The sequence below is a fragment of the Sinocyclocheilus anshuiensis genome, unplaced genomic scaffold, assembly GCF_001515605.1.
Source record: "Sinocyclocheilus anshuiensis isolate Anshui unplaced genomic scaffold, SAMN03320099.WGS_v1.1 scaffold51, whole genome shotgun sequence".
NCBI lineage: Eukaryota > Metazoa > Chordata > Actinopteri > Cypriniformes > Cyprinidae > Sinocyclocheilus > Sinocyclocheilus anshuiensis.
In genome coordinates this window covers 4,917,328-4,944,868 of record NW_015548296.1, presented here as the reverse complement: position 1 = coordinate 4,944,868, position 27,541 = coordinate 4,917,328, and the positions used below count along the sequence as shown (strand labels likewise).

General features: G+C 37.8%; 1 protein-coding gene across 5 annotated transcripts; it reads right to left on the bottom strand.

The window, feature by feature from the left end:
* Positions 1 to 840: 840 nt before the first annotated feature.
* On the bottom strand, positions 841 to 27,541 carry LOC107656076 (RNA-binding motif, single-stranded-interacting protein 1-like). Of its 5 annotated transcripts, none has more exons than XM_016443754.1 (14): positions 27,256 to 27,541; positions 21,683 to 21,867; positions 15,598 to 15,656; positions 13,762 to 13,853; positions 10,451 to 10,608; positions 10,249 to 10,328; positions 8,192 to 8,307; positions 4,710 to 4,756; positions 3,319 to 3,406; positions 3,162 to 3,212; positions 2,815 to 2,925; positions 2,619 to 2,723; positions 1,741 to 1,822; positions 841 to 1,272 (listed from the first exon to the last, which is right to left on the bottom strand). In XM_016443754.1, exons 1-13 carry the CDS (start codon positions 27,307 to 27,309, stop codon positions 1,745 to 1,747), a joined length of 1,224 nt encoding a protein of 407 aa, XP_016299240.1. In that variant the 5' UTR covers positions 27,310 to 27,541; the 3' UTR covers positions 841 to 1,272; positions 1,741 to 1,744. The 5 variants fall into 5 exon arrangements, with proteins under 5 accessions (XP_016299240.1, XP_016299241.1, XP_016299243.1 ...); XM_016443755.1 differs by having other exon boundaries at positions 1,741 to 1,819; XM_016443757.1 differs by having other exon boundaries at positions 2,619 to 2,699.

Genomic DNA, 27,541 nt, shown 5'->3' with positions numbered 1-27,541 from the left:
AGTTGCACGTTTATTTATTTATTAAATTGCAAGGACGAATGTTTTAATTACATTATTTATTCAAAAACGTTGTGGAGTTTCTCGTTTGGAACGTATTTTTGCAAAACTGTGCTATTGTATGTCTATAAATGTATCCGTTAGGTCACAAATGTAGGTTTAATTTACATAATGAATGGCATTACTGATATTTCAAGGATTTCAAGAGAGCAAAAAAATGTTTTTTCTATAATCGACTTATGAAAAGTCTATTAAACAGTTAAATTTGTAAAGTTTCTTCTTGCTTTCTACCTAAAGAAACATTGCACTTCTGCCTTTTTTCTGAGCTTCAAACAAAATCCTGATGTGTTCAAAAAGGTAAAATAAATAAAAAATGGCACTGTAAATAAAATCGCAATCATCCTGTGAACAGAAGGAACAATGTCAGCTTTCCCAAATCCACAATATCCCTTTTATTAGCCCCACCCACATACCTCATCTAGCTTGACCCCACCCACTCATACCCCGCCTCCCACTAAACCCCACCCACCCGCATCTCAACATCCACTTCTACATCTACCGAAAGACTGTACACATGGATTCAGTGGAAAGAAGATTCATCCACAACAGACACACGATCCCTGAAACAAACGTGTTTGATTCAGAGCAACATTAAAAGTCAAACAGAAAAGCCTTTGCTTTGAGACAGGAGCAAGGACCAATAGCCATCAAGCATTGCATCAGCCATTCTAAACCCCACCCACCTTATTTAAAAGGTAAATATTTGAACTACTAAAAAGGCAGAGTGGAAGACCTAAAAAACAAACAGAAAGCTCTTCATTTCGACTCCAACCGCAAAAATGGTTTCTTTTGTCTGTTTGAGAAAGTCCATAAAAACGTAATAAAAAGCATACTTAAAAAAACATCATGCATCGAAAGGTGTCATCACCATCATCATCATCACTCAATTTTACTCACAGACATGGTCTGTGTTAATAGTTCTTGGTAAAAAATAAGCATTTGTCATCTCCTTCCTCTTTCTGGCAAAATAAAACTCTGCTCCCTTCCGTTGTCCATAATTGGTGTAATATTGCCTTGTCTTGATTTGTTGGAGAAAATGTTTGCACAAGAGTTTTCTGAGGTTTCTTGTTGATGATTAAATCATGGACAAATTTCCTGCAACACGTGCATGAGCGTCACTTCCTTTCTGATGTCACTTCCTCTAAATGAAAGCAAACGTTGTTACGGTATTAACACTCAGCAGACCGTGTCTGTTTCTGAGCTCAGATGGTTAACCTGGAACAAAAAACAGCACTAGTCAAACACTGAACGCTAGTGGTGTCCTGGCATATTAAAGGTGATTCAAAATCATTTTAGGACTTAATTTAATGGAATAGCTCACCAAAAAATGAACATGGGGCCGTCAAACTCCAAAAATGCCAAAAAGTACCATAAAAGTTGTACATATGTGCTCTATTCTTCTGAAGCTTTGTGTTAAAATTAAGCTGCTGTAACTCTAAAATCTCATTCAAATGTTGCACAAATCAAACCAGGTTTGACATCGATGAGACTACTTTTAAAGTAATTTTTTTGTCATTTATGGAGCTCAACATTTACTTTTATTATATGGTAATATAAGAGCACTGTCGGCATTCTACAACTTCTTGTGTTCAAAGAAGAAAGGAAGTCTTATGGATTTTGCAAAACTTGAGGGTGATTAAACAAAACACCGATCCCCACAAGAATAAAAACATAATTAAATACCGTTTTATTGCTTGTTTGGTTGGAAAGGGTACGATGAAGGATCTGAAGAGGACACATCTTGTGGCTGTACACCACTTTCCTGCTGAAAAGACCATAGGCAGAAATGATAAACTTGAATTTCATTAAGCAAATATCCAAAAATATTTCATTTTTTGTGTGGTTTTCTGATAAAAATATCTAAATATTCTCAAAACAAGATCAATCTGCTTGAGACAAAACTGTGTGTGATATTAAGAGAATTTTTCCCGAATAAAACTTTAGTAATCTGTCTTAATAATTCTCTTTTTAAAATATAATATAATATAATATAATATGATATAAGATAGTATTTTTCCAGTATACATTACCATTTACAAGTTTGGGGTCAGTAAGGTTTTATTTTTTTGAAAGAAAATATTACTTTTATTCAGCAAGGATAAATGCTGTTCTTTTGAACTTGCTATTCGTCAAAGAATCCAGAAAAAAAAATTATAAGAAATGTTTCTTATTAGAACGATTATTGAAGGATCATGTGACAATGAAGACTAAAAATGCAGATTTGCCATCTAAGGAATAAATTAAATTGGAAAATATATTCACAATATTACTGTTTTTTTTTTACTCTATTTTTTAACTTAAAATAAATGTCGCCTCAGGGAGCATAAAAAACTTCTATCTAAAAAAATAAAAAAAATAAAATCTCACCAACCTAAAAATAAAGGTTTATACATAGAATCTTATACATTTAAAAAGCCCAATCTGACATTAAAAATACACTTCACTTCAGATAAATTCTCTAAAAAGCTTTTTAAGATAGAACTGGACCAACATCTAGACAATTCAGAAGACTGTAGCAGCCGTGGTATAACTGTCATTGATAACCTGAGTGTGGGACTGACCTCAGGAGGGATGGCAGAGGGCTGAATGTGGGCATATTGAGGAATGTAAGCTCCTGACATTCCTGTGTTGGCAGGAATAAACTGCAGGAAAGCAGACCGATGTGGCTTTATTAAAAACACAGGTGTAAATATTACTTATTAATTAGCAAATACACTTGTGCCATATATTAGTGCAATCTGTGTGAGAGGATCATACGGTCGCAGTGCCGCCCAGAGAGAGATGGCCCATCTGCTGGCTGAGGGGAGCCAACATAGCGGAGGGCTGCAGTGACATGGGATGCTCCATAGAGGGCGACAGAACGGCTCCCTGAGTCAAAAAACAGAGTACGACAATCATAATCAGCAACTACAGAGAAAGAGTGAGAAATCCAGCTATTAATATACATCTGCACTAAATAAGAGAGAAATTTTGCCCACAATAGGGCAAAAACAGGAAATACGACTCTTTATGACTAGTTTAAGCAGTATTGTTTGTGAGTCATCTCCTGTTTGGAAGGAGACGTGAATAAAAGGAGAGATGCAGAGAGAATCTTTTGGCCTTACCGGGTGTTGCATGATGTAAGGCTGATGTGGCATCCATGAAGGATTCTGTACCTGGAGACACAAGCACAGATGTTAGCCAGGAAGCAGGTGCTGGTCAGAAACACTCACATCAACACCATGTGACCGTGAAGATGAAGTAGAAGATAAAGAGCTGTACTTGGTATGCAGAGATGGAAGAGATGTATGGGGACACTCCTGGCTGAGCCATTAACCGGTTCCCCATGGCATAAGGAGCAGCATAGTACCTGTAGCATCAGGATACAGTGTTTTTGAGGCTCTATATGACATCTGCACATCATTTGAACTATTTAATGGCAATTACACAATGCACTAAAACATATTTTAATTGGACTTAATTATGATTTCCTATTTTCAGTTTTGTGTTTATTTTATTATTAAAGTTTTGTTTGAATGTTCGCCGGTTCCCGCCTCTTTCTTCCCGAACTACGAACTTTGTTACATTCACCAAATTAAAATCTGTGATCAAATTGGCCCTAGTGAAAAATTTATTTGAAATACATTTATTTCATGCTAAGTACACTACAAATAAATGTGAATTACTGAAATAAATGAACTTTTCCACGACATTCTAATTTATTGAGATGCACCTGTAAGTGCTTTATAAAAAATACCCTGCAACTGTACCTTTAGTATATTTAAAGTCTGCTAAACTGGAACAACTAATTTTGTACTTAATGCACTTTAACTGTGTGGAAGTAGTGCTGACGTCCAAATGAAGATATACTGAAGTATATCTGATTGTGCTAAAGTGGAACTATTGCAAGTATACTTCAGGTACACTTTAAATATGTTGCATTTAAAGACCAATATCATTCAAAGATCATACAATCCTCATTAATAGTGACATTAAAACACATTTCAGGCTTAATATTAAGAAATGTGCATTGTGCACAAGTAATACTCCAAATAAAGTTTCATTATGATTTTTATATCAGTAAGTCTAGAGTGATATGTCAGTAAATATGTTAATAGATTGAACTATACTTAGTATGAAACTAATGTATTTGAAAAGTATTGCTTTTTTACTAAGGGGTACAACATGGCCATGACTGAACTACAACGAGGGTTTTAATTAGTACGACGTGCTCATGATTTAACTAAAATGTGGGAACAAATCAGTGCAAAGTGGCCACAATTTAACTTAAAAACAGCAAACAAATTTGTACAATGTGGTCTCCATTTAATTAAAACAAGGGAGCAAATTAGTACAGCGTGGCCTCGACTGAACTAAAACAAGGGGGAAAAAATCAGTACATCTTAGCCACAATTTAATTATAACAAGGGAATAAATTAGCACAACATGGCTATGATTTTACGTAACATGAGGGAACAGATTAGTACAACATGGCCACAATTTGACTAAAACTAAGGAAAGAAACTTGTAATTTGTGGCCCTGATAATTTTTAAAAATTTTTTTGCATATCATATGCAGGGCTCTATAGAATATACATTATTCTATATTATAGTAGACAATATACATTATGCATATTAGTGAGCAATTTAAGACTCGTTCAAGCTGTTCTTACCCATTCTGAAGGGCGGTGTTAGGGTCATAGGTCAAGGTCATTCCACTCTAAAGAAAGCAAAAGAAAAGTTGAACATTACTGGCTTCATACACATGATAAAGGCAGTTTCACTTTGCAATTAAAGGATTAGTTTACTTCCAGAATAAAAAATTCCTGATAATTTACTTACCCCCATGTCATCCAAGATGTTCATGTCTTTCTTTACCCTATTGTCATCCAAGATGTTCATGTCTTTCTTTCTTCAGTCGTAAAGAAATTATGTTTTTTTGAGGCAAACATTTCAGGATTTCTCTCCATATAATGGACTTCTATGGTGTCCCTGAGTTTGAACTTCCAAAATGCAGTTTAAATGCAGCTTCAAAGGACTCTAAACGATCCCAGCCGAGGAATAAGGGTCTTATCTAGCGAAACGATCGGTTATTTTCTAAAAAAAATAAAAATGTATATACTTGGAAAGGTATATTTATATACATGTATCCATCTAATTTTCTCCAACTTCAAAATCGTCCGACATCATTGTTTGACCTTTTTTGTAGAGGGCGTTTGACTTTCTTTGCATGTCAACTTTGTAAACACTGGGTCGGTGCTTCCGCCTAAGTCACGCGTGACCTTTCCAACGTGATTACGTAATGCGTGAAGTCAAGATGAAAATGGCCGATCGTTTCGCTATAGCAAAGACCCTTATTCCTCGGCTGGGATCGTGTAGAGCCCTTTGAAGCTGCACTGAAACTGCAATTTAGACCTTCAACCCGTTGGCTCCCATTGAAGTCCACCATATGGAGAAAAATCCTGGAATGTTTTCCTCAAAAACCTTTATTTCTTTTCGACTGAAGAAAGAAAAACATGAACATCTTGGATGACATGGGGGTAAGTAAATTATCAGGAATTTTTTATTCTGGAAGTAAACTAATCCTTTAATTGCAAAGTGAAACTGCCTTTATCATGTGTATGAAGCCAGTAATGTTCAACTTTTCTTTTGCTTTCTTTAGAGTGGAATGACCTTGACCTATGACCCTAACACCGCCCTTCAGAATGGGTAAGAACAGCTTGAACGAGTCTTAAATTGCTCACTAATATGCATAATGTATATTGTCTACTATAATATAGAATAATGTATATTCTATAGAGCCCTGCATATGATATGCAAAAAAATTTTTAAAAATTATCAGGGCCACAAATTACAAGTTTCTTTCCTTAGTTTTAGTCAAATTGTGGCCATGTTGTACTAATCTGTTCCCTCATGTTACGTAAAATCATAGCCATGTTGTGCTAATTTATTCCCTTGTTATAATTAAATTGTGGCTAAGATGTACTGATTTTTTCCCCCTTGTTTTAGTTCAGTCGAGGCCACGCTGTACTAATTTGCTCCCTTGTTTTAATTAAATGGAGACCACATTGTACAAATTTGTTTGCTGTTTTTAAGTTAAATTGTGGCCACTTTGCACTGATTTGTTCCCACATTTTAGTTAAATCATGAGCACGTCGTACTAATTAAAACCCTCGTTGTAGTTCAGTCATGGCCATGTTGTACCCCTTAGTAAAAAAGCAATACTTTTCAAATACATTAGTTTCATACTAAGTATAGTTCAATCTATTAACATATTTACTGACATATCACTCTAGACTTACTGATATAAAAATCATAATGAAACTTTATTTGGAGTATTACTTGTGCACAATGCACATTTCTTAATATTAAGCCTGAAATGTGTTTTAATGTCACTATTAATGAGGATTGTATGATCTTTGAATGATATTGGTCTTTAAATGCAACATATTTAAAGTGTACCTGAAGTATACTTGCAATAGTTCCACTTTAGCACAATCAGATATACTTCAGTATATCTTCATTTGGACGTCAGCACTACTTCCACACAGTTAAAGTGCATTAAGTACAAAATTAGTTGTTCCAGTTTAGCAGACTTTAAATATACTAAAGGTACAGTTGCAGGGTATTTTTTATAAAGCACTTACAGGTGCATCTCAATAAATTAGAATGTCGTGGAAAAGTTCCGTAAAATTAATGTCCAATACATGTAATGTCCAATACAGTTTTTCACCGTATATAGTAGGGGAATTTACCGTTAAACATTTAACAGGTTTTTACTGTAGCATTTTTACAGTCTTTTACCGTTAAATTCACTGTCATTTTTTACAGTGTAGACATGTTATCCCCTAGAGGATTAAATGAGGACTTTGATATTCGTCCATTTCTTTAAACATAAGATATCTATTTACATATAATAAACGCTTTGTGGTTATTGATTTGTATTTATGTACCCAGGCAGTCATCAATTAATGTTATTAAACAATATTTTGAGAATTATATTCGTGTATTTTGCATAGCTTTATATGTTTTTGATTTATTTTTATTTTTCTTATTTTTGTTTCTATGTTTTTCTCCTTGGTTGATATGTTATTGTTTTGGTATTATTATTATCACGATAATATTGTACGGTCATGTGACCTTTGATCACCTGGAGGTAGGCCTATAAAGATTGGGATATCAGTGTTGTTCATTTGTCTGATGAAGAGCCTGCGTGCTCGAAACATCACATATGCTATGCGACAGTCTTTTTCAAAAATAAATTTTTTGATACTTTTGGAGCTTTGGTGTTGCCGACTTTACATTTAAAAATTATATGTCTTGCCCCCACAATTAAAGGATTAGTTCACTTCCAGAATAAAAATTTCAATGAGGATCAAGGGGTTGAAGGTCCAAATTGCCGTTTCAATGCCGCTTCAAAGCCGTCTACATGATCCCAGCCGAGGAATAAGGGTCTTATCTAGCGAAACGATCGGTTATTTTCTAAAAAAAATTAAAATGTATATACTTGGAAAGGTATATTTATATACATGTATCCATCTAATTTTCTCCAACTTCAAAATCGTCCGACATCATTGTTTGACCTTTTTTGTAGAGGGCGTTTGACTTTCTTTGCATGTCAACTTTGTAAACACTGGGTCGGTGCTTCCGCCTAAGTCACGCGTGACCTTTCCAACGTGATTACGTAATGCGTGAAGTCAAGATGAAAATGGCCGATCGTTTCGCTATAGCAAAGACCCTTATTCCTCGGCTGGGATCGTGTAGAGCCCTTTGAAGCTGCACTGAAACTGCAATTTAGACCTTCAACCCGTTGGCTCCCATTGAAGTCCACCATATGGAGAAAAATCCTGGAATGTTTTCCTCAAAAACCTTTATTTCTTTTCGACTGAAGAAAGAAAAACATGAACATCTTGGATGACATGGGGGTGAGTAAATGATCAGGAATTTTTTATTCTGGAAGTGAACTAATCCTTTAACATTTAAAATATGTTAATAATCAGATTTAAATGGTTGGAAACCAAACAAAGTGTGACGTATGATGTCATGTAAGAATGGCTCATTTTGCTTCAAGCCACAAACACACACCCATTCACCTGCTATCACGCCACACACACACACACACACACACACACACACAATTATAAACAGGACTTACTAGTCTCACCTCGGCGTCTCGTGTCCAGGTTCGTCCATTGGTGATGTATTTCGCCTGACTCTGTCTCTTCTTCTGCCCGCCGTCAGCAAACTTACACAGCAAAGGTTCTGATGCACCTGTAACACACACACACACACACACACACACACATTTCACTTACAGTACAGTACAGACTATATAATCTATAGTCTCTAGCCTACATATAGACTATTAGGGCTGGGTATCAATTCAGATGTTCCAATTCGATTCGATTTCGATTTTCAAGTTCTCAATTCAATTCGATTTCGATTTTCTATTCGATTTCGATTCGATTTTTGATTTCAATTCTCGATTCGATTTGACTATATGAATGAATATAGATTTAATACAAATCCTATATTTATAAAAAATGAACAGTGAACATAAGATTACAAATGGTTAATTAATAGGAAATTAAGAGCCACAAACCTGTATATTAAACACTTTTAATTTTAGGTACACTTGGGTGCAATAAAACAAAACCCAACTCTATATTTCAAATGCATACAATGAATAGACAGAATTTTTATGCAAGATGAAAAACTGATGCTGAAAATTGGACAAGTCAGAACAGTCGCATGCCTTGATCAAACAGGATCAGGTTATTTTATGCTTAAGACAAAACAAACATAAAATCTCACAGCATTAGCTGTAACATGGAGGCTGCAAGCCTATGAACGGTGTAGGAAAACTAATACTGGCCTTTGGGTGATAGTTCACCCAAAAATAAAAATTCTGTCATTTATGCATGTATGAATTTCTTTTCTTCTGTTGAACACAAAAGAAGATATTTTGAAGAATATGGATAACCAAACTGTTTTGGTCCCCATTGACTTCCATATATTTTTCTCCATACTATGGAAGTCAAGTCAATAGGGCCCATCAACTGTTTGGCATATAGCTTTGTTCTTGTCCACAGTATCTTTGTCATCGTGCTTGCGAAATCTAAAATGCTTCCATACCTCTGACTTTTTATGTGAAGGTGGTGTTGACGTCGGGAACGCACCTGAATCCGCCATTTTAAGCAATGAATGAATGACGGACTCTCCGTTGTAACATCGCGCAAGGCAAATAAGGGGGTGACATCTAGTGGATTAGACTAGTAATAAGATTAACGTAAATCTTATGTTCAATGTTTGTGGAAATAAATATTGAAAAAAATCGATTCGTGGCCTTCGAGAATCGATATTGAATCGACCACATTTTAAAAAACGATATATCGAAAAACCTATTTTTTTGCCCAGCCCTACTATCTACCTACCTACCTACACTTCATATTTTATAAGCTTTTTAAAAATTGTAATTAAAACGACAGAATAAGAACAAGTAGAATAAGAAATATAAGTTACCAATCAAATGAAATCAGTATTAACTAAATTAATTTGTAGCGGTGGCACAGAAGAACACAAAAGTGGCTTGGTGTACTTTTAATTGACATTTAATGAGGCTCAGAAGTGGAATGAGTGCAATTAAATCCATAAATTCATGATGATATTAATGTTTTAAATATAACATTTTGAATATAGAAATATTAAATTATTTAAATAACTGAAAAGATACTTTTAAAATGAAACAATTAACTGGCGGTAAGTCACTGATTTTTATCAACATTTGAAGCTCCCCTGAGCGCAATCACAAGTATGATGATGATCGGGTCAGTCGCACTGGTGCTCCTAAAAAAATTTTTATAGTCGCACGCAGTAGTTTTTGGTCGCACTGTAGAGGCCTGGAAGGTGGTGTTGACGTCGGGAACGCACCTGAATCCGCCATTTTAAGCAATGAATGAATGACGGAGTCTCCGTTGTAACATCGCGCAAGGCAAATAAGGGGGTGACATCTAGTGGATTAGACTAGTAATAAGATTAACGTAAATCTTATGTTCAATGTTTGTGGAAATAAATATTGAAAAAAATCGATTCGTGGCAGAATCGATATTGAATCGACCACATTTTAAAAAACGATATATCGAAAAAACGATTTTTTTGCCCAGCCCTATAGACTATATATGCATTGTAAAGAACATTGTGCCGAACACTCACCTAGCATCCCAGAGGAGGATTTAATGAATTTCCCATTGAAGTGAGAGATCACGGCGTCGCACTTCTCTGTTGATTCCATCCTTAAAATAGAGCGAGAAAATTGAACATTTCACAACATATCCACACAAATAGCGTATATCTGACACTGATTCACACATGAACATAGCTGCACACACAAAATCAGTAACCAAATGTCACTGACCTGGCAAAACCCACTCCCCGACTCACTCCGTTAGTGTCACGGAGGATTCGGGTGGAGACGACCGGTCCAAAAGGTTTGAGTAGGTTCTCCAGCTCCTGCTCATCCATGGACACGGGCAGGTTGGACAGGTACAGGTTAGTCGGGTCCTGCTCCTGTTGCTGTATTCAGAAAACAAAACACATGGCATATTACACGCATTATTAAGCATCCTTCATGCGTCTATTCAGATGATAACAGTCACTGTGAGGCTTGACTTGAGTCCAAAGACATCATCTTAAATGTACTTTGTGTAAATGGTCAAAGTAAGCATTTGTTCTTCTGTTTTTTTTTCTTTTAGCTTGTAAGCTAACCTACTGTTCATGTAGCATACTGCTAACTGATTAGCCTGCTAGCGGTGGTTATGAACGAATGAATGAAATGCATTTGTCCGTGTTTCTCTCCGTCTCGAATCGCGCTCACGGAAAGCGATTGAGAAACAGTGTCTCTTTCGCGGCTTGGTACACTTTCAACTCATTTTTTTAGTCTCGAGCAAGACTAAGCTATTCAAAAATGAAACTAAAATTAAATCATCTTTGAGAGCAAGGGGGCCCCCTGGTGTTTCAGGGGCCCTACGCAGCTTGCGCATTTTGCGTATAGGGAGGATTGGCTCTGAATATACCTACTTGCTGTATCGCGCATGGCGGAGTTCTGCCCCGATCACATAATTTAAGATATGGGGGCAGAAAATCTATAAATTTATATCATTTTATATAGTTAATCAATATCACACAAAGAGTGCCATTTTTTCTTCAAAAATCAGCATGATTACAAATCTTATATTGATTCAGTAAACAATAAGTTAATATTAAGAGACTTACGTTTTAGTCACCATATTGCCTGTCTTTGCCCAATTTCGCCAACAAAAATAATTCCAAACACAGCCATCACAGCACTGTTTTGCATCTCTGATTCAATCGCAATGAATCACTTATTAACAGTGACTTGCTGCCACCTGCTGGCCGTTTTAATTTCACATTTAAAGTGCCCCTATTATGCCATTTTCAATATTGCCTTTCATGCAGTGTGTAATGTAGCTGTATGTGAATGTAAACGATCAACAAAGTTGTAAAGCTGAAAATGCACGATAAATAAAGTTATTGTCTCCCAAAATAATGAATCAACTCTCTACAGCCTAAACGAGTCGTTAGTAATTCCGTGACGGCTACACTTCATGGGGTATGGCTCAGTACCCTGTTTATTTGGACCAGCTGGCTCCACTGAATCACAAGTATGATAAATAATAGATGTTTATATTTTCTATCGAGCGTTCAAAGTATGGAACTATGGCAATAGGCGTATCGTTTCCGACACGCGCTGTACGCGATCACAACAGACTGGGCCATCTGACCAATCAGAGCAGAGTAGGCTCATGGAAGGGAGGGTTTTAGAGAGACTGAATCTTAGAACTGCTTTGAACGATTCGTTTGAGAATCGCTGGAAAATGAGGTGATATTAAATGCATATTTTGAGAAAACGAAAGCGTTTTTTGACCTTGCATGCATGTAATCCTATTGTAGGAGACTCCCAAAACAATATTAGGAACCTTAAAAATGGCATAATAGGGGCACTTTAAATTATCTTTTCATTTTTTAAATAATTTCAAATATCAGTATTCAGTGTTAAAATATCAAAACATTACTTATGCATTTGTAAGTGTAGATTAAAGCATTCCCGTGTAAATACATCTAAATGTCACTTCAGATGCAACTTCTGCAAAGATGAATTTCGTTGATATTGATTTAATTTGTTTGGTAACAGCCTAAATGTATTATTATTATTATAATTGACTGATTAAATGTAAGAATTTGACTCAAAATATGATGTACACTTTTAGAAAAAAATGGCTTTATAAAGGTAAGAATGCCCATAAAAGTTAAAAAATCAATTTAAACTTCTTGGAAAATATTAATTTCTATCACTGCTGTGAACTGACCACACAGAATACGAAGAATATCAAAAACTTTAGGAGTCAGTTGTCCATGGTAGTCCTTAAGATACCAGCACAATAACACACTCGGCAAAATATTGTCTAATTCAGGGGTGCCCAAACTCGGTCCTGGAGGGCCGGTGAATGTAAGAATTTGACTCAAAAGATGATGCACACTTTTAGAAAAAAATTCGTTTTAAAGGTAAAAATGCCCATAAAAAGGTAAAAATCAATTTAAAACTTACTGGAAAAGAATAATTTCTATCACTGCTGTGAACTGACCACACAGAATACGAAGAATATCAAAAACTTTAGGAGTCAGTTGTCCATGGTAGTCCTTAAGATACCAGCACAATAACACACTCGGCAAAATATTGTCTAATTCAGGGGTGCCCAAACTCGGTCCTGGAGGGCCGGTGTCCTGCAGAGTTTAGCTCCAACCCTAATCAAACACACCTGAAGCTAATCAAGGTCTTACTAGGCATACTAGAAACTTCCAGGCAGGTGTGTTGAGGCAAGCTGGAGCTAAACTCTGGGCTTAGGACACCGGCCCTCCAGGACCGAGTTTGGGCACCCCTGGTCTAATTATTGTTATTGATAAAATCCCAGAAAATATCGAGATATAATTTTTTGTCAATATCGCACACCCCTACTCCCATGGTGGTGAAGATGGCAACACCCCGCCCATTTTTTCCATTGGAATCATGTGTCCGGTGTTTCAAGCGTGAGACCTTCAGGTGGTTTATACTCTCTGTCTGTGCTGTGATGTGGTGCTTGAGTACTTTGTGAAGCCTCAATAAAATTCTGTACTTGTCCCTCAGCTAACAAGGACACACGAAACGCTACAAGCTGCATTTTGACGTTTGACTGGCTGAAGGCAGAATCTCAGCTCACTATTCTAAATGCCTCAGCAGAAATGAGGGCGGGCCAAGATAAGACGTCAACATTCCTCAACATGTATGCATCAGACATGTTTACACAGTAAACACACACAAGTAATGGGGAAGTGGAAGAGTAATATGCTGACAGTAGGGAGGAAGAGGAAAAAGAGGGCAGATTAAAAACTGAAGATGCAGGCAGAAACGCCCAGCAGAACCTAGGAGAAGGTCACTGCAGGATTGTAACAAACATACTTCTCTGAGGCACAAAGATACAAAGGAAATGCATGTGTGTGTGTGACTGGACAAGAAAAGGAAGAGAGGAAACGAGGAAGAAATGCACATGAAAAGACACCAGAGGTTAAATTTTAATGTTTTACATCAACATTTCCTGAATCATCCTAGCAGACAGGTCATGGACAAGTTACTTATAAAAAAGGAAGTGATGTCACAAATGGATGACTCACCTTGGCCATTTGAGCCTGAACTCCATTGGTCTTTAGTGCTGCGACGGCTTTTTGTGCGGACACAGGACTGTCAAAATCCACAAACCCATATCCTACGAAGAAAACACAATGCATTACCACAAACTATCTAATCTACAACTAACCACTAGACCAAACACACATCTTTAAATAACAACTCGCTCGTCACATCATCATGTTACCAGGGTCACAATTTGTAAGTGGTTTTTAAAATCGATTAGTGATGGTATCATGATAATATGATAGTACTTAAGACATATGCAATATTACTAAATGATTATCATATTCATGTATCATGGTATTTACACTACTCTTCAAAGTTGGGGTATGATTATTTTGATTTTTGAAAGAACTTAATACTTTTTATTCAGCTAAGACCAAGCGGCAACCTCCCGCTCTCTCTCGTGAAGCCAACACAGAAGTGACAAACTGTAATTCGTCAACTGGCCGTTAGAGAGTGTCTGCAACGTCCCGCCTTTTTGCCCATTTTCGATTATCCGGGAGTGACGCGTGGTGACGCGCTGCCAAGATGGCGACGGCCTGCTCCGCCCACTTTGAGTTTAAAAAACTCTCTTCAGAAAACTACGGGTGACGTCACGGACACTATGTCCATGTTTTTATACAGTCTATGGCTAAGACACATTAAATTGATCAAAAGTGACAGTATAATTTATACTGCATTTATAATTTTAAAAAACATTTCTATTTCAAATAAATGCTGTTCTGAAGGATCATGTGGCCTTGAGGACTGTTGTAATGACTGCTGAAAATTCAAAGAAATAAAATAAATTGGAAAATTAGTGCTGTCAATCGATTAGTCGTGATTAATCGCATCCCCAAAAAAATATTTGTTTACATACAACATGATGCATTAAGAGACGAGGGTCAAGGGTGTAAACATTTGAACAGGATGAAGATGAAATTTTTCTTATTTTGTTGAAATATTTTTTTTTTCCATTTAGTACTGCCCTTCGGAAGCAACAGAGAATGTTTGAACCTTCTGTAATAGTTGTGTTTGAGTCCCTCAGTTGTCCTCAGTGTGAAAAGATGGATCTCAAAATCATATAGTCACTGTTGGAAAGGGTTCAAATACACAAAGATGCTTGAAAAACTGAAGAATCTGCAGGAGCTGAAGGATTTTTCTGAAGAACAGTGCTCAGTTTAACTGTTCAGAACAAACAAGGGACTCATGAACAACCATCACAAAACAAAAAAAGAAAAACAGTTGTAGATCATCCAGGTAACGGCACACAGTATTAATAAGAACCAAGGGAATTGCGTTCTGGGCTCGTCTGCTTGCCTGTACGGAGTTGATCCTTTTGAAATCACTAATGCATTTCAAAATGCGCGTTCATATTTGCTGTTCTGTATATACTTTGAGTCAACAACAAGACATATAGCGATTGCAAGTGACATTGTAATTTAGTTTATTTTTTCTTGTCTTCACCACCTGGCTATACTGTTGTAAAATGTTGAGAGATTCAAACAAAAAGTAATCAATAAATAGAACAAAATAAATGCTGATTACAGAACCGGCTTTACCGATAAGATGCGCGTTAAATATCGCATGCGATTTATCGTGCAGCCCTAATTCAAATACAATTAAAAAATGTACAGTGACCCCAAACTTTTAAACAGTAGTGTATATGGTCCTGTTTTAAAAAAATACCATGGTAATACCAATTGATGTGACAAAGAAACATGGTATTACCAGAGTACTTTTCACACAGAGTTAAAAAAACACATAAAATGATATGAGAGTGTTAATTGTAAGAATAAAAAGTGTAAGAAGTGTAAGAATAAAATGAAATGACAAACCTTTGCATTTGTTTGTAGTCTTGTCAAGAATGGCTTTGGTGGACACGATTTTACCATATCTGCTTACAGACAGAGAAAACGAGTCAGTCAATGTGTCAAATGACACAACAGCACAGGAATTCATGACCTGCAGGACATGAAACACAAGATCTACCATAATCCCTGAGCTGAGAAAAAAATAACACCACCCAAAAGAGCTCTCAAAGTCTGTTCGAGGCACATTTAATTCAGAAACACAGAGTCACTTGTGACAGAATCATCGACAGACACTTGATGCCGACAGCCTGGGTGCTTTAGAGGGTCACTGTGTGACAGATGAGGATTGAGTTGCTGTAATGGAGTGTCCATGAGAAACCTGTTATTACAGCACACCAATCAACACGGTTCAAAGGAAACACTTGTCTTGGCATGTGTGTGTGTGTGTGTGTGTGTGTGTGTGTGTGAGAAAAGTAACTTGCGATTAATAGTGTGGGATAAACATTGGAGTAAGTGAATGGTGACCGACTATCTTTGCATTTTTTCATACAGTATTAAGAACAGTATGTGAGACTGTACAAATTATGCTATTAACATTTCATTAACAGTATATGCTACATTGTTGTGCACAAATCCTCACGCTATATGTCACTCACAAAAGTTGTGTCCAGTGTTTTATATTTGCTATTCAATTTTAAATAACATATTTCCTGGAAGTCTGACTGAATAATAAGTCAGAAAAGTAACAAAATTGTTTATTTACCTGGCTTATCTGTGATAGAAAAAATAGAAAACTAACTAAAAATAGAAATGAAGCATTGCATTGTGGGATACCACACTCGGTGCAGTTTACATTTATTAAATGTAGTTGGTCACACGAGCATTAAATGCATGCAGAATATTTACATACTAGTATGCACAGTACACAAACTTCCTATTGCAGAAACAGTGTGAGCAGCATACTAGCATGCTACTGTAAACACATTTTGAATTCTGCCAATTTTTCATTGAAAAATATGGTGGAGAGAAGAGACAGAGAAAGAGAGGGAACACTGGATTTCGACAAAATCTGGAACACAAACTGAACTACCATTCAAAAGTTTGGGGTTGTTAAGATTCATTTTATATATATATATTTTTTTTTTATTCATTTGACTGAAAGTACGATAAAAACAGTAATATTGTGAAATATATTTACAATTTAAAATAACTGTTTTGTATTTTAATATATTTTAAGATGTAATTTATTCTTGTGATGAAAAAGCTGAAATTTCAGGATCATTACTGCAGTCTTCAGTGTCACATGATCCTTCAGAAATCCTTCTAATATGCTGATTTGCTGCTCAAGAAACATTTCTCATTATCAGTGTTGAAAATGGTTGTGCTGCTTCATATTTTTGTGGAAACTTCATATTTTTTTAGGAAGTTAAAAAGCATTTATTTGAAATAGAAATATTTTGTAAAATTATAAATGTCTGCTATGTTTGACCAATTTAATGCATCACTGATGTATAAAAAAGATCTTACTGACCCCAAACCTTTGAACTGACACAACACAGCTATGAAATGACTGCGTTTCAAGTGCCAAAAAATAAATGTATTCTCATGCCGGCTTAGATTTATTGACGTCTCTCTCGGGAAGGCTGCGCAGGAAAGAGCCGTGACAGTAGTGCTGACTGGAAAGGGCTGTTTTTCATTCACCTTCACCGAGGGCTGCTGACATTTAAATACGCTCATATATTTATAATCCTTTTCCTGTGTCATTAAAACTCTGGCTGAGATGAATAAATATTTATTCAGCGTGACGCTTAGCAGAGCTGCATAAGCAAACGCTAAACAACATTTTGGGGCGCGTCCTGGGCCATGTCGTAAGAGAGGGAAAAGCGGGGCCAATCACATTTCACACACAGATCACAAGACTCCACGCACCAGAGGGCCGCGCAACCTTGGCCTTGACCCACACGCTCCGGCAGGGAGGCCCCATTTCCTGCCCCCACTGGCAGAATTCTGTCAGCGGCTCCCAAAGCGAGGCTGTTTTTCAGCCTGATGCGGATCAAGGCAAATCAATCCACGGCTCTGCCCTGAACGGTCACGCTCTGTGATTAAAACGGCTCCGGAAAGCGAGGTTACCATGTCACCGCAATACCTCAAAGCTGAACTGACACATTCCTCATGGTTTTAACCAAAATATACAGTTGTGATTATAACCGTGAAGTCTGTAGTATTGTTTTTAGTTATATGTACATATGACCTCAGCTTCACTTTTAACCAGGATACAAGCCAAGAGGATTATGGGCCCCCCATCTGACTCTTTACAATTCATTTGAGGGATTACCATGGAGATGATCCCGGGGGCAGCGAGGGGTAAATTAACCCACGGTGGGAATGTCTGAAAGGAATACACGCGGGATCGGGACGCCTCTGCACAAAAAAGCGCTCTCGCGTGGATATAAACACGCACGCATATAAGTTTGTACGAAAGGGGACGATGATTCGTGATAGCATTAGCAAATATTCCATTGTGTTCAGCAGGATGAAATTAGTAACAGCAGTCTCGCAATATTTTAGGGAACTAAGCATTACAGATTTAGGTTAAATAAAATTATTTTTCTTTTTTTTAGGGCAGCAGTAGCTCTAGCAGCAAATCAACCATCCACATCAAAAGCTGCAGGACAGACCACATTTCAGAAACAAATCAAAGAAAAAATAAACAAATAATGCTGTTCCAAATATTCTGTATGTTGCTCAAAATATATTGTGTTCAGGTTTTTTTTTTTTTTACCCAGACATTTAAAATTAACACATTTTAGAGCTGTAACAACAATACCGTGAAACCGTGATATTTTTGCTTAAGGTTATCATACCGTCAAAATCTCATACCGGCCCATGCCTATAAGCAACGCACGAATGTTTGGTAACTAAACCCCTGACAATGTCTGCAGATCCGATCGACTTGCGACTTTTCCTGCTCTAGTAACTGCTGAATCATAGCTGCTGGCCTACAACTGCAGGCAGAGCGTCTGTTATGAACCAGCGGATCTCAAACAAACACTCACTGGTGTGTGTGTGTGTGTGTTACGAGCTTCAGAGGAGGTGAGAGAGAAGAACTTGTGTAGCATAACCAGAGGAGAAAGCCTTCAAATTAAAAGCCGACACTTGACGTTAAAAATATCTGATTAATTTCAAGTTTCTAGTTTATACAGACAAAATTAACAAATACAATGTAATTCTTTTAAAACCGCCATGCTATAAATGCTAAATAATTAAAATAAATATTAAATAAAGTCAGCATGACATGAAAACATGTGTTCCGCAAGTAAAATCATATTCATTTTTGTCCTTTAGGGAAGTGGTTTTTAACGACAATTACTGTAAGATTCAAGGTTGTAATTGATGCTTACGTTATTGCATTATTTTAACTTATTTTTTAAATAATCATGTTCAACAGGAGAATTCCTGGTGGAAAAGTACATTACCCCTAATTATGCAAAGAAATCTCCAAGAATCAGAGAACTGTGACGAGCAAAACACGCTAAAGAACTCCCATGACGTAATTGAGCCAGTCTCCCTACACTCTCGAAAGTGACGTGACATGTGGCCAAGTATGGTGACCCATACTAGGAATTAGTGCTCTGCATTTATCCCATCCTAAGTGCACACACACAGCAGTGAACACACACACACTGTGAACACACACCCGGAGCAGTGGGCAGCCATTTATGCTGCGGCGCCCGGGGAGCAGTTGGGGGTTCGGTGCCTTGCTCAAGGGCACCTCAGTCGTGGTATTGAAGGTGGAGAGAGTGCTGTACATTCCCTCCCCCCACCTACAATCCCTGCCGGTACGAGACTCGAACCCGCAACCTTTGGGTTACGAGTCCGACTCTCTAACCATTAGGCCACGACTCAAACTAAAATATTTGGATACATGTGCATATTTATTTCAACATTTTTAAATTAACACTTAGATTTTTTTCTCTCAATAAAGCCATTCAGTGCACAGTCTTGCAACTTTGCTTTGAATCAGCGTTTGTAATATTGTAATACACCTCATAACTGCAGCTCGTCAGAATGCTCTCGATGGTGCCTTTGTAGAAGGTGCACATGATGGGGGCCGGGGCTCTGGCTCTGGCTCTGGCTCTTGAATTTAAGACATTTTAAGACTTTTTAAGGACCCGCGGCCACCCTGTGGTTGGTTTGGTTCATGGTTTATAACTTTCAAATGATTCATCAGTATATATTAGGGGTGGAACGGTTCAACTTTGGTTTGGTTTGTATCATGGTTTTAGAGTCATGGTTTCGGTATGGTTTGGTATGTGCTATGTTTAGGCAAAAACTATACTGTCAAATAAAAATAAAGAAAATAAGAACAATCTATCTAACTACAGGCAACAGCAAAAATAAATCCAACAGAGTAAAGATACAAATAAAATAAACAGTGATTTTCAGTTTTTTTTTTAGGTAGGTCTAACATTAGTTTTTAGGTACAGAAATTGAATAAAGTAATGAAATGTAAAACAGCATTGGATATTTGACTGTATAAATTAAAGATTAATCTTTAGTTTATTAAAGTTACAAAAGCTATTCAATCAAGAGCAGTGAGTGATTTCTTTGTTGTTGCTGTTTGATTAATATTAAGAAAGTGCTGTCACTTTAATACACTGTAAGTACATTTAGCCAGCTATGTCTGCTATAGGATACTTACTAAGACGGGCATTTTGACATAATTTCTGTGTGAATTTGTCTATTTAAACACAATACTTCAAAGAAAGCTTAATATTTGCGTGCGTTCTGGGGCACGGGTTTGCACGCTTCGGATGAGCGCACTCACAAATCTTCTCACTGCGCGCGCGAGCTCGCGTCCTCTGGCTCTTAAATGTTTCAACTGGAAAGGCTTAAACGAGTTTAGCTTAAACACAGATATCAACGTGTGCTGTTCAGGTCTCACCTGTGCGCGCGCACTATCAGCACCCAGGTGATGACGGAATAAATGACTGCTCATATTCCAGCATACAGCATTCGTATTGAACAAGAGTGAATGGTTTGTCCATGTTTTTTTTTTCATCGCTGTTGTTGTAATGTATTGGGAAGCCAGAATGCGCATCCATCAACAAAAACATACATTAGCCGAACCCTGTTTGTTTTACGTGTTATTTATAGCAAAACATATATTACAGATACGTTGTCAGATTTAAGTTGAACCGCGGTCGTAGCGCGTGCCGAACCGTGTGTGGAGAACCGTACGGTTCGATTTTTTTCCGCGAACCGTTCCACCCCTAGTACATATTATTCAGAACAAAAACATTTTTGTCTTTGTAATCCTTACTTGCTCCGCCTCTGAAGCGACTATCACTTTTCAGCGGATGTCACCAATAAATACCTCTTATTTTATCCACCAACATTCTCCATTGGGGTAAGCAATGTCCACTTTTCATGATCCAATCAATTCCTAATAAATATAAATCAAGCCCCGGCCTTTTTTTGCTAAATATCCCATTTCACTAATAAATACGTATGATGACAAGATGTCAAATCATTGAATATCGTTTTAGGCTGACTTAAAAAAATTCAGTTTAAATCAAATTCTGTATAAAATGTCTATTCCAAGTCAAGAATAGAAAGACATCACTTATTTGGGATATAAACCAGAACGAAAATGCAAAACGAACTTGGGCATTGCATTGTGGGATACCATGCAGTGTAATTTAAAAAAGTTCTATGCTATGTTTTTTAATTAAATATCCTGTTAAACTTGGAATCACATTAGATTATTTAAGTAAAATCGGAAAATTAGATCATGTGATAGACTATAATATCACTGACATGAGTGAGGTGGGTTTAACTGGTTATTAGTGGTATAGTCTTGTAAAAGCTGATTGTGGCGGATGTTTGCGGGGTAAACAGGGGCTCATCAGGGTTTATCCCAAAACTTGACCTAATTCTGACAATCTCACATGTTCAAGCTCTTAACAGACGCCAGCCCTGCTGTGCTGCAGAATCTCACAGCAACAGGAGAACAGAACAGGAACTGTATTTATTTGGTTAAATGTATATCCAAGACTCTAATTGACATGGCTGGTGATTTTGTCATGACATAACAGCCAATACTCACGGCTGGCAGAGCTTGACCAGGTCGTGATCAGTGGTTCCTGGTGGTAACCCGCGGATGTAGAGGTTTGTTTTGCTGAGTTGCTCCCAGCCGGTTGTGCTGCTGCTGCTGCTACTGCTGTTGTTGGTGCTGCTATTGGTGCTCGGGCTGGGCGGGGCCATCGGGAGGGTGGGCGGAGCAACAGGAGGCTGTCATGGGAGCGGAACAAAGATTTCATTGATTTGATAAATGGAAATGCATAGAAGATGACATCACATAATGGCTGCACTGAAACACAAAAATAGTGACTTCCAAAACAAACCACGGGCACACTTCTCTTTCTTCTACACTATAAAGAAAATATCCACACTAATAACGTAAAAAGAAAATGCCCCCACCTGACTCTCCCCTCAAACACGCTGTGGCAGGGCAACTGCCACATTTATCATGATGATATCTTTAACTTTATCTGTAGTAAACTGGTGTTATTATTACACAGTCAGTCATCGCCAGTGAGTCTGCCCACATCCACAGCTCCCTACAGTCTAATTCCCGTTAAAGCGAAGCACAAACAGGCCTAGAGGCACAGTCGGTCCTTCGACTCTCATATCAGTCCAATCTACGCATTCTTCCAGAGCTGAATGTGTTGGGATTATTCCACTGGATGAAAGCCCATAAAACTCTGGAGAAGTTCCTAATGCGGCATCAGTTCCTTTCAACGTTTGCCACATGGCTGTGTGCAATGATTAAAGGGACAGTTCACACAAAAATTAAAATCATGGCATCGTTACACACCCTTATGTCATTCCAAACCCAACTTTTTTCTTCAGTGAATCACAAAATGGAGATGTTTTAAAGAATGTGCTGGCTGCTCTTTTCCACTCAATTATAACCAATGGGGTTGGAAGTTTTCAAGCTTCAAACAAGATGGAAAAGTATCATAAAAGTAGAAATTTAAACCGTAAATCTTAGACATATCTTTGCTTGTGAACGAATTGCGTGATTTTTTTCCCCAAACAAGCCTCGCCTCACAGCTAAAAATGTCATTGGTCATGTCAATCAGAGTGCCGACTGCCTACATAACACTGAAACAAATTCTAACCTCTAATACTAACCTTAAAGCTGCAGTTCGTAACTTTTTTTGATGGCAGATTGTAATCCAGAAAGGATTAGCCTATGTGTTTATGAAACACATGTGACTGAAATTAAATTATATTCCAGTTTTAAATGTGCATCTGATTACAGATAGTCAACGTGGGATTACACAAGTTTTGTATTTTAAAGAGAACCAGTTCTAAGGAAGAATAATTGGCTTTGTGGGTTAAAAGAATTTCTTTATATGAAATTCAAGTGGTATGACAATTAGAGATTAGACTGTACAGAAATTGAAATCTACATGTATACATGTAGTCACGTAATGCTGATGTTGTTAACAAACAATTTGAGAACAAAGTATAACAGTAATAATAATTTGCACGCTTTGATGTGATATGAGCTAAGTGATCATTAGATTTAATAACAATAATAATAATTTGCACGGTTTGATGTGATATGAGCTAAGTGATCATAGGATTAAATCACCATTGTAGCACGATTTATTGTAATGCTTTTTTCCTCAGCTGGTCAGAACAAAAGTGTCAGACTTGTTACTTACTGTTTGGATGACAATATCCGGTGAAAATTCTTATTTGGGTCATATATTCCAAGACGTAGGCTAGAATCTGTGATTCCGAAGTACAGTATCCACAAGCCACACATTAGATTAATCCGCGCTGGAGCCGTGCCAGTGCACAACCCACTTGCAAGGAAGATAATTCTTGCAAATAACTGCAATTGCAGGTTTCAAACAGAGATGGCAACAAAGAGGCAAAACTTATGGACTGCAGCTTTAAGCATAGTATAGTGTAAATCCTGATAAATAGTATTACTGTTTGTCAAGATCGGATCCATCCACAATACTTCTAAACTCTAAACTGAATCCATTAAGTCTGAACATTTCTGACTAGGGCTGGGACAATAAATCGATGCATTGCAAATCGAGAAATGATTCTGCATCGATTCTGAGATTTTCCGAAGGCATCACGATTTGCTCTTGAATCGATTCTGAGTAGGGCTGCACGATAAATCGCATGCGATATTTAATGCGCATCTTGTCAGAAAGCCGGTTCTGTAATCAGCGGTAAATCTCCATCACCTGCGGACTTTCACATTGAGCAGCATTAACTACACAGAGCCGTTGTTCACTGATGAGCAGCGCAAAAAATCACGCGAATATGAACGTGGTTTTGCGCAACTCGTCAGTGAACAACGGCTCTGTGTAGTTAATGCTGCTCAATGTGAAAGCCCGCAGGTGATGGAGATTTACCGCTGATTACAGAACCGGCTTTACTGACAAGATGCGAGTTAAATATCGCATGCGATTTATCGTGCAGCCCTAATTCTGAGCTTAGTATTTAACAGCAGATGGCACTGTGTGCTTTAGAAATAGCCGTATTCTGCTTGCTTCCAGTTCCTTACACACACACCACTTGAACCTAAAATAATCATTCATAAAGTTCGAAAAGGTTGAAGCGAATTACAAGGATGTTCACAGTGGGCTGTGTTTACATTAATCTCGCATCATAAAAGCCGATGTGCAAGTACATTTAACCACTTACATTACTCAGCCGAATGCACAAGCGCTCTTCTTCATGAGCATTTGAGTGTACGGTTAAAAACTAGCCTAGAGCGCCATCTGCTGTTAAAAATTAAGCTCAGAATCGATTCGAGAGAGAATCACGATGCATTCTGAAAATCTCAGAATCGATCCACGAATTGCGATGCATCGATTTATTGTCCCAGCCCTAACGAGTACGATTCAGTATCAGTTCAGTAATAGACCATAACCGATTATAACGTACTGACGCTTTACTGACGTCATTTGTCGCATACATGCTTTGTCGCAGTAGCATACAATGGCGGAGGAAGGCAAAATGCGAGTGAGAGTAATTAAAAATGCTCCAACTACTTTAAAAGCTGAAAAACCCAATGAGAACCCAAAAATCTGAAAAAAAATCTGACTGCTTGTATTTACTGACAAAATTGTATACATGTGAAGTAAAATTGAAAATTGAGGATGCAGTGCATCGTCAATGCATCGTGATATCGAATTGAACCGAATCGATGACATGATAATCACAATCAAACCGAACAGTGAGAACAGTGTAGGTTCACACCCCTAACTAAGAGATTGACTTGACCAATGAAATCGGCTAAAAAACATTCAAATGTGTTCCGGAACCAGATCGTCCATTTAAAAGGCACTTTGTTATTAATCGTAACAATTTTTTGGGCAAACTATTATTTTTTTTAAGATGAGAATACATCCTAAACCAAAAATCTTTAGAGAATTTACTGAGATATGTGGAAATGAAGACTTTATTCATCTTTTAGTGCTTGTTGTGTATTCAATTGGGGTTTGAGTTTGACTCAAGAGTCTCATTACCAAACCGCATTACTGAACTCACCACAGAGGCATGTTCATTCATACTGCAAGTAGCGTTTTCATCCATAAATCTGCTTTAGCAGCGAGGAAGGAATGTTTTCCAGAGAAATATCACATGATGCAGGAGTGCTCTGGGATACAGGATGTGTGGGCCTCTCGCCCACCCTGAGTAGTGGCCACCACAGCCCACATCACTGACTCACTTCCTTTTTTTTAGTCATTCATTAAAACGGCTCCATTTCTCCCAGCAGTCACAAAATGGCTGCCTGTTAAACATCAGCGGGTGATTGTTCACAGAACCAAATCACCGCAAAAGTGATGGCAAAACCTCAAAACCACAGACACGGTTAGAAAAGACAGTGGCTCTGGCTCTGAAACTATTCTTAAATGCATGCATAAAAGCGCATGTGAATAAGTGTGTGTTCACCTCTGTCGGGTTAGTGGGAGTTCTCCGTTTTTGACACACTGACCCATTTTCACATGAGCGGCTCACACACTTGTGTGCTGAGGTGAAACTGGACTTGGCCCCATAAGCTTGTTAGCGCCTGTTAATTACTGAGGCAAGAGATCGAGCCACTTTTCCTTCCACAACAGCGTGAAAATCACACGCTGAGAGAGATGGATGACTTGGAGCATTGTATAGCAGATTTATGGGAAGAATTTCTTGGAAAACACCCAAGGATCTCATGCAGCATATCCACAAAATGAAACGAGAAAGGTGAACAGGACAGACAGATGGAGATCCTGTCCTAGTTTCCTCTTCAATCTGTCAAACAACTGTATAGCTGATCATTTTCACACATTTTCATGATTAAAATACATTGATTTCAAGTGCTGTATAAAAAGTGCTCACAGACTCACAGGGAACATGTCCAGTTTATCAACTGGGAAAATAACAAAGTCATGGGAAGGGTATCTAAGGCATAGAAAAAGCAATGGGAGAGGGAGAGGGAGAGGGGGTCACATTCAATATCCAAGCCATCTCTCATACGTCGGCATGTCCCTTGGGTCCTGAGCTATGCGCTGTAGTCATCCTAAACCATATGGTTCCTATAAACTGTGAAATCCTGAAGCCCATTAACTCCTGCTGCCTCTATCACAGCCATCACTCTGAGCTCCACCACATGAGCGCCTATGCAAATGCATGTGTAAATGTGTGATTGTGTGATGTGTGTGTGCGCGCGTCATCCATAAATTCGCACATCTACAGATTTGGAATGTACAAACAAGCAATGTTCAAATAGAATTCCACGGGCCACACCCTCTGTTGGCCCACCACTTGCTGGAAAATATTCTATTAACTCATGAATATTAATTAGGCAAAGATTCTTCAGAACACACCCAAGAATCTCCTGACACAAGTTGCCATGGGAGACTTTCACCACAGGCTTCTCTCATCCTCATCTCCTTTCACTCATTAACACTGAATATGCTAATATTCATCTTCTTTTTAAAAAGACAGTTACTTTAATGGGATACTACAAGATATCTTTAACAAGTGCAATATGACAGGAGGAATTCACTGAAGAACATGTCTGATGCATGTATGTCATAAATGAGTGTTAGTAAAATGAAATGACACTTCATTAGTCTCATTTCTATTTCTGGGCTCACTGTGACATCCCAAAGCAGGAAAAAGACACTTCCAGTTCCGTCAACAGACTTTATAAATATTGCATTGTGCAAGTGCAGACGAAGCGGTGTTGTGTAATACACCAAATTAACATAAATGGATAAGATTAACATCCAAAAAGCCCTAATGACGAAAGAACTCACGCAAAACCGAAACCAGTTACTTGAAAGGCAATGGTCGCATCTCAAATCACAAACGATCTGCCTACCTAGACCGTATTTTTTGGTATCATAGGTGCGTGCATAATTTTCGTCTATCATAATCCCGTTCCGAGTTAGCAAAGATCAAAAACGCCGCACGCTCCCTAAAATGCTGTCTAGGTAGGCAGCTCGCTAGATGTTGAGACACCGCCGCTGCGCGCACGCGAGCAAGAGGAGGTAAACACATTCTGTCCCAGGTAAAGGATCTACTGACCCACTGCGAGTCCATCATCCTGTAGTCTTTATCATTATTACCATTGCGATGTCTCACTTCACCTACCTGCTTTCGATATGACGGAGTTCTCATTGGGTTGGCCGTATTTGCGAAGATCATCCTGTATTCCCGTGTTATGTGACCCAACGATTAATTAAAAAATCTACTCTCAAAATCAGTTGATATCAGGTTACAGTAGAGAGCTGTAAATTTTCCACATCGCACACTTCAATGTTGGCTTCGGAGTGAAGTGATAATCCGTGCTTTGAGCAGATAAAGGTTTCTGCTAAATAAAAACCTCGCTCTTGATAGATGCTTTATTCCCACCTTTGCTCGTCTGAGCAGTTTCGGT

Bases quoted from the DNA above. Each gene is read 5' to 3' on its own strand.
- LOC107656076 (XM_016443754.1), bottom strand. From the start codon at position 27,309: ATGATCTTCGCAAATACGGCCAACCCAATGAGAACTCCGTCATATCGA. The intron at 2,724-2,814 runs GTATGATCCTCT...TTTTTAATAAAG, and splicing joins CTCTGGGCGGCACTGCGACC to CCACATCGGTCTGCTTTCCT. The intron at 1,823-2,618 runs GTCAGTCCCACA...TGGTCTTTTCAG, and splicing joins CCTCTGCCATCCCTCCTGAG to CAGGAAAGTGGTGTACAGCC.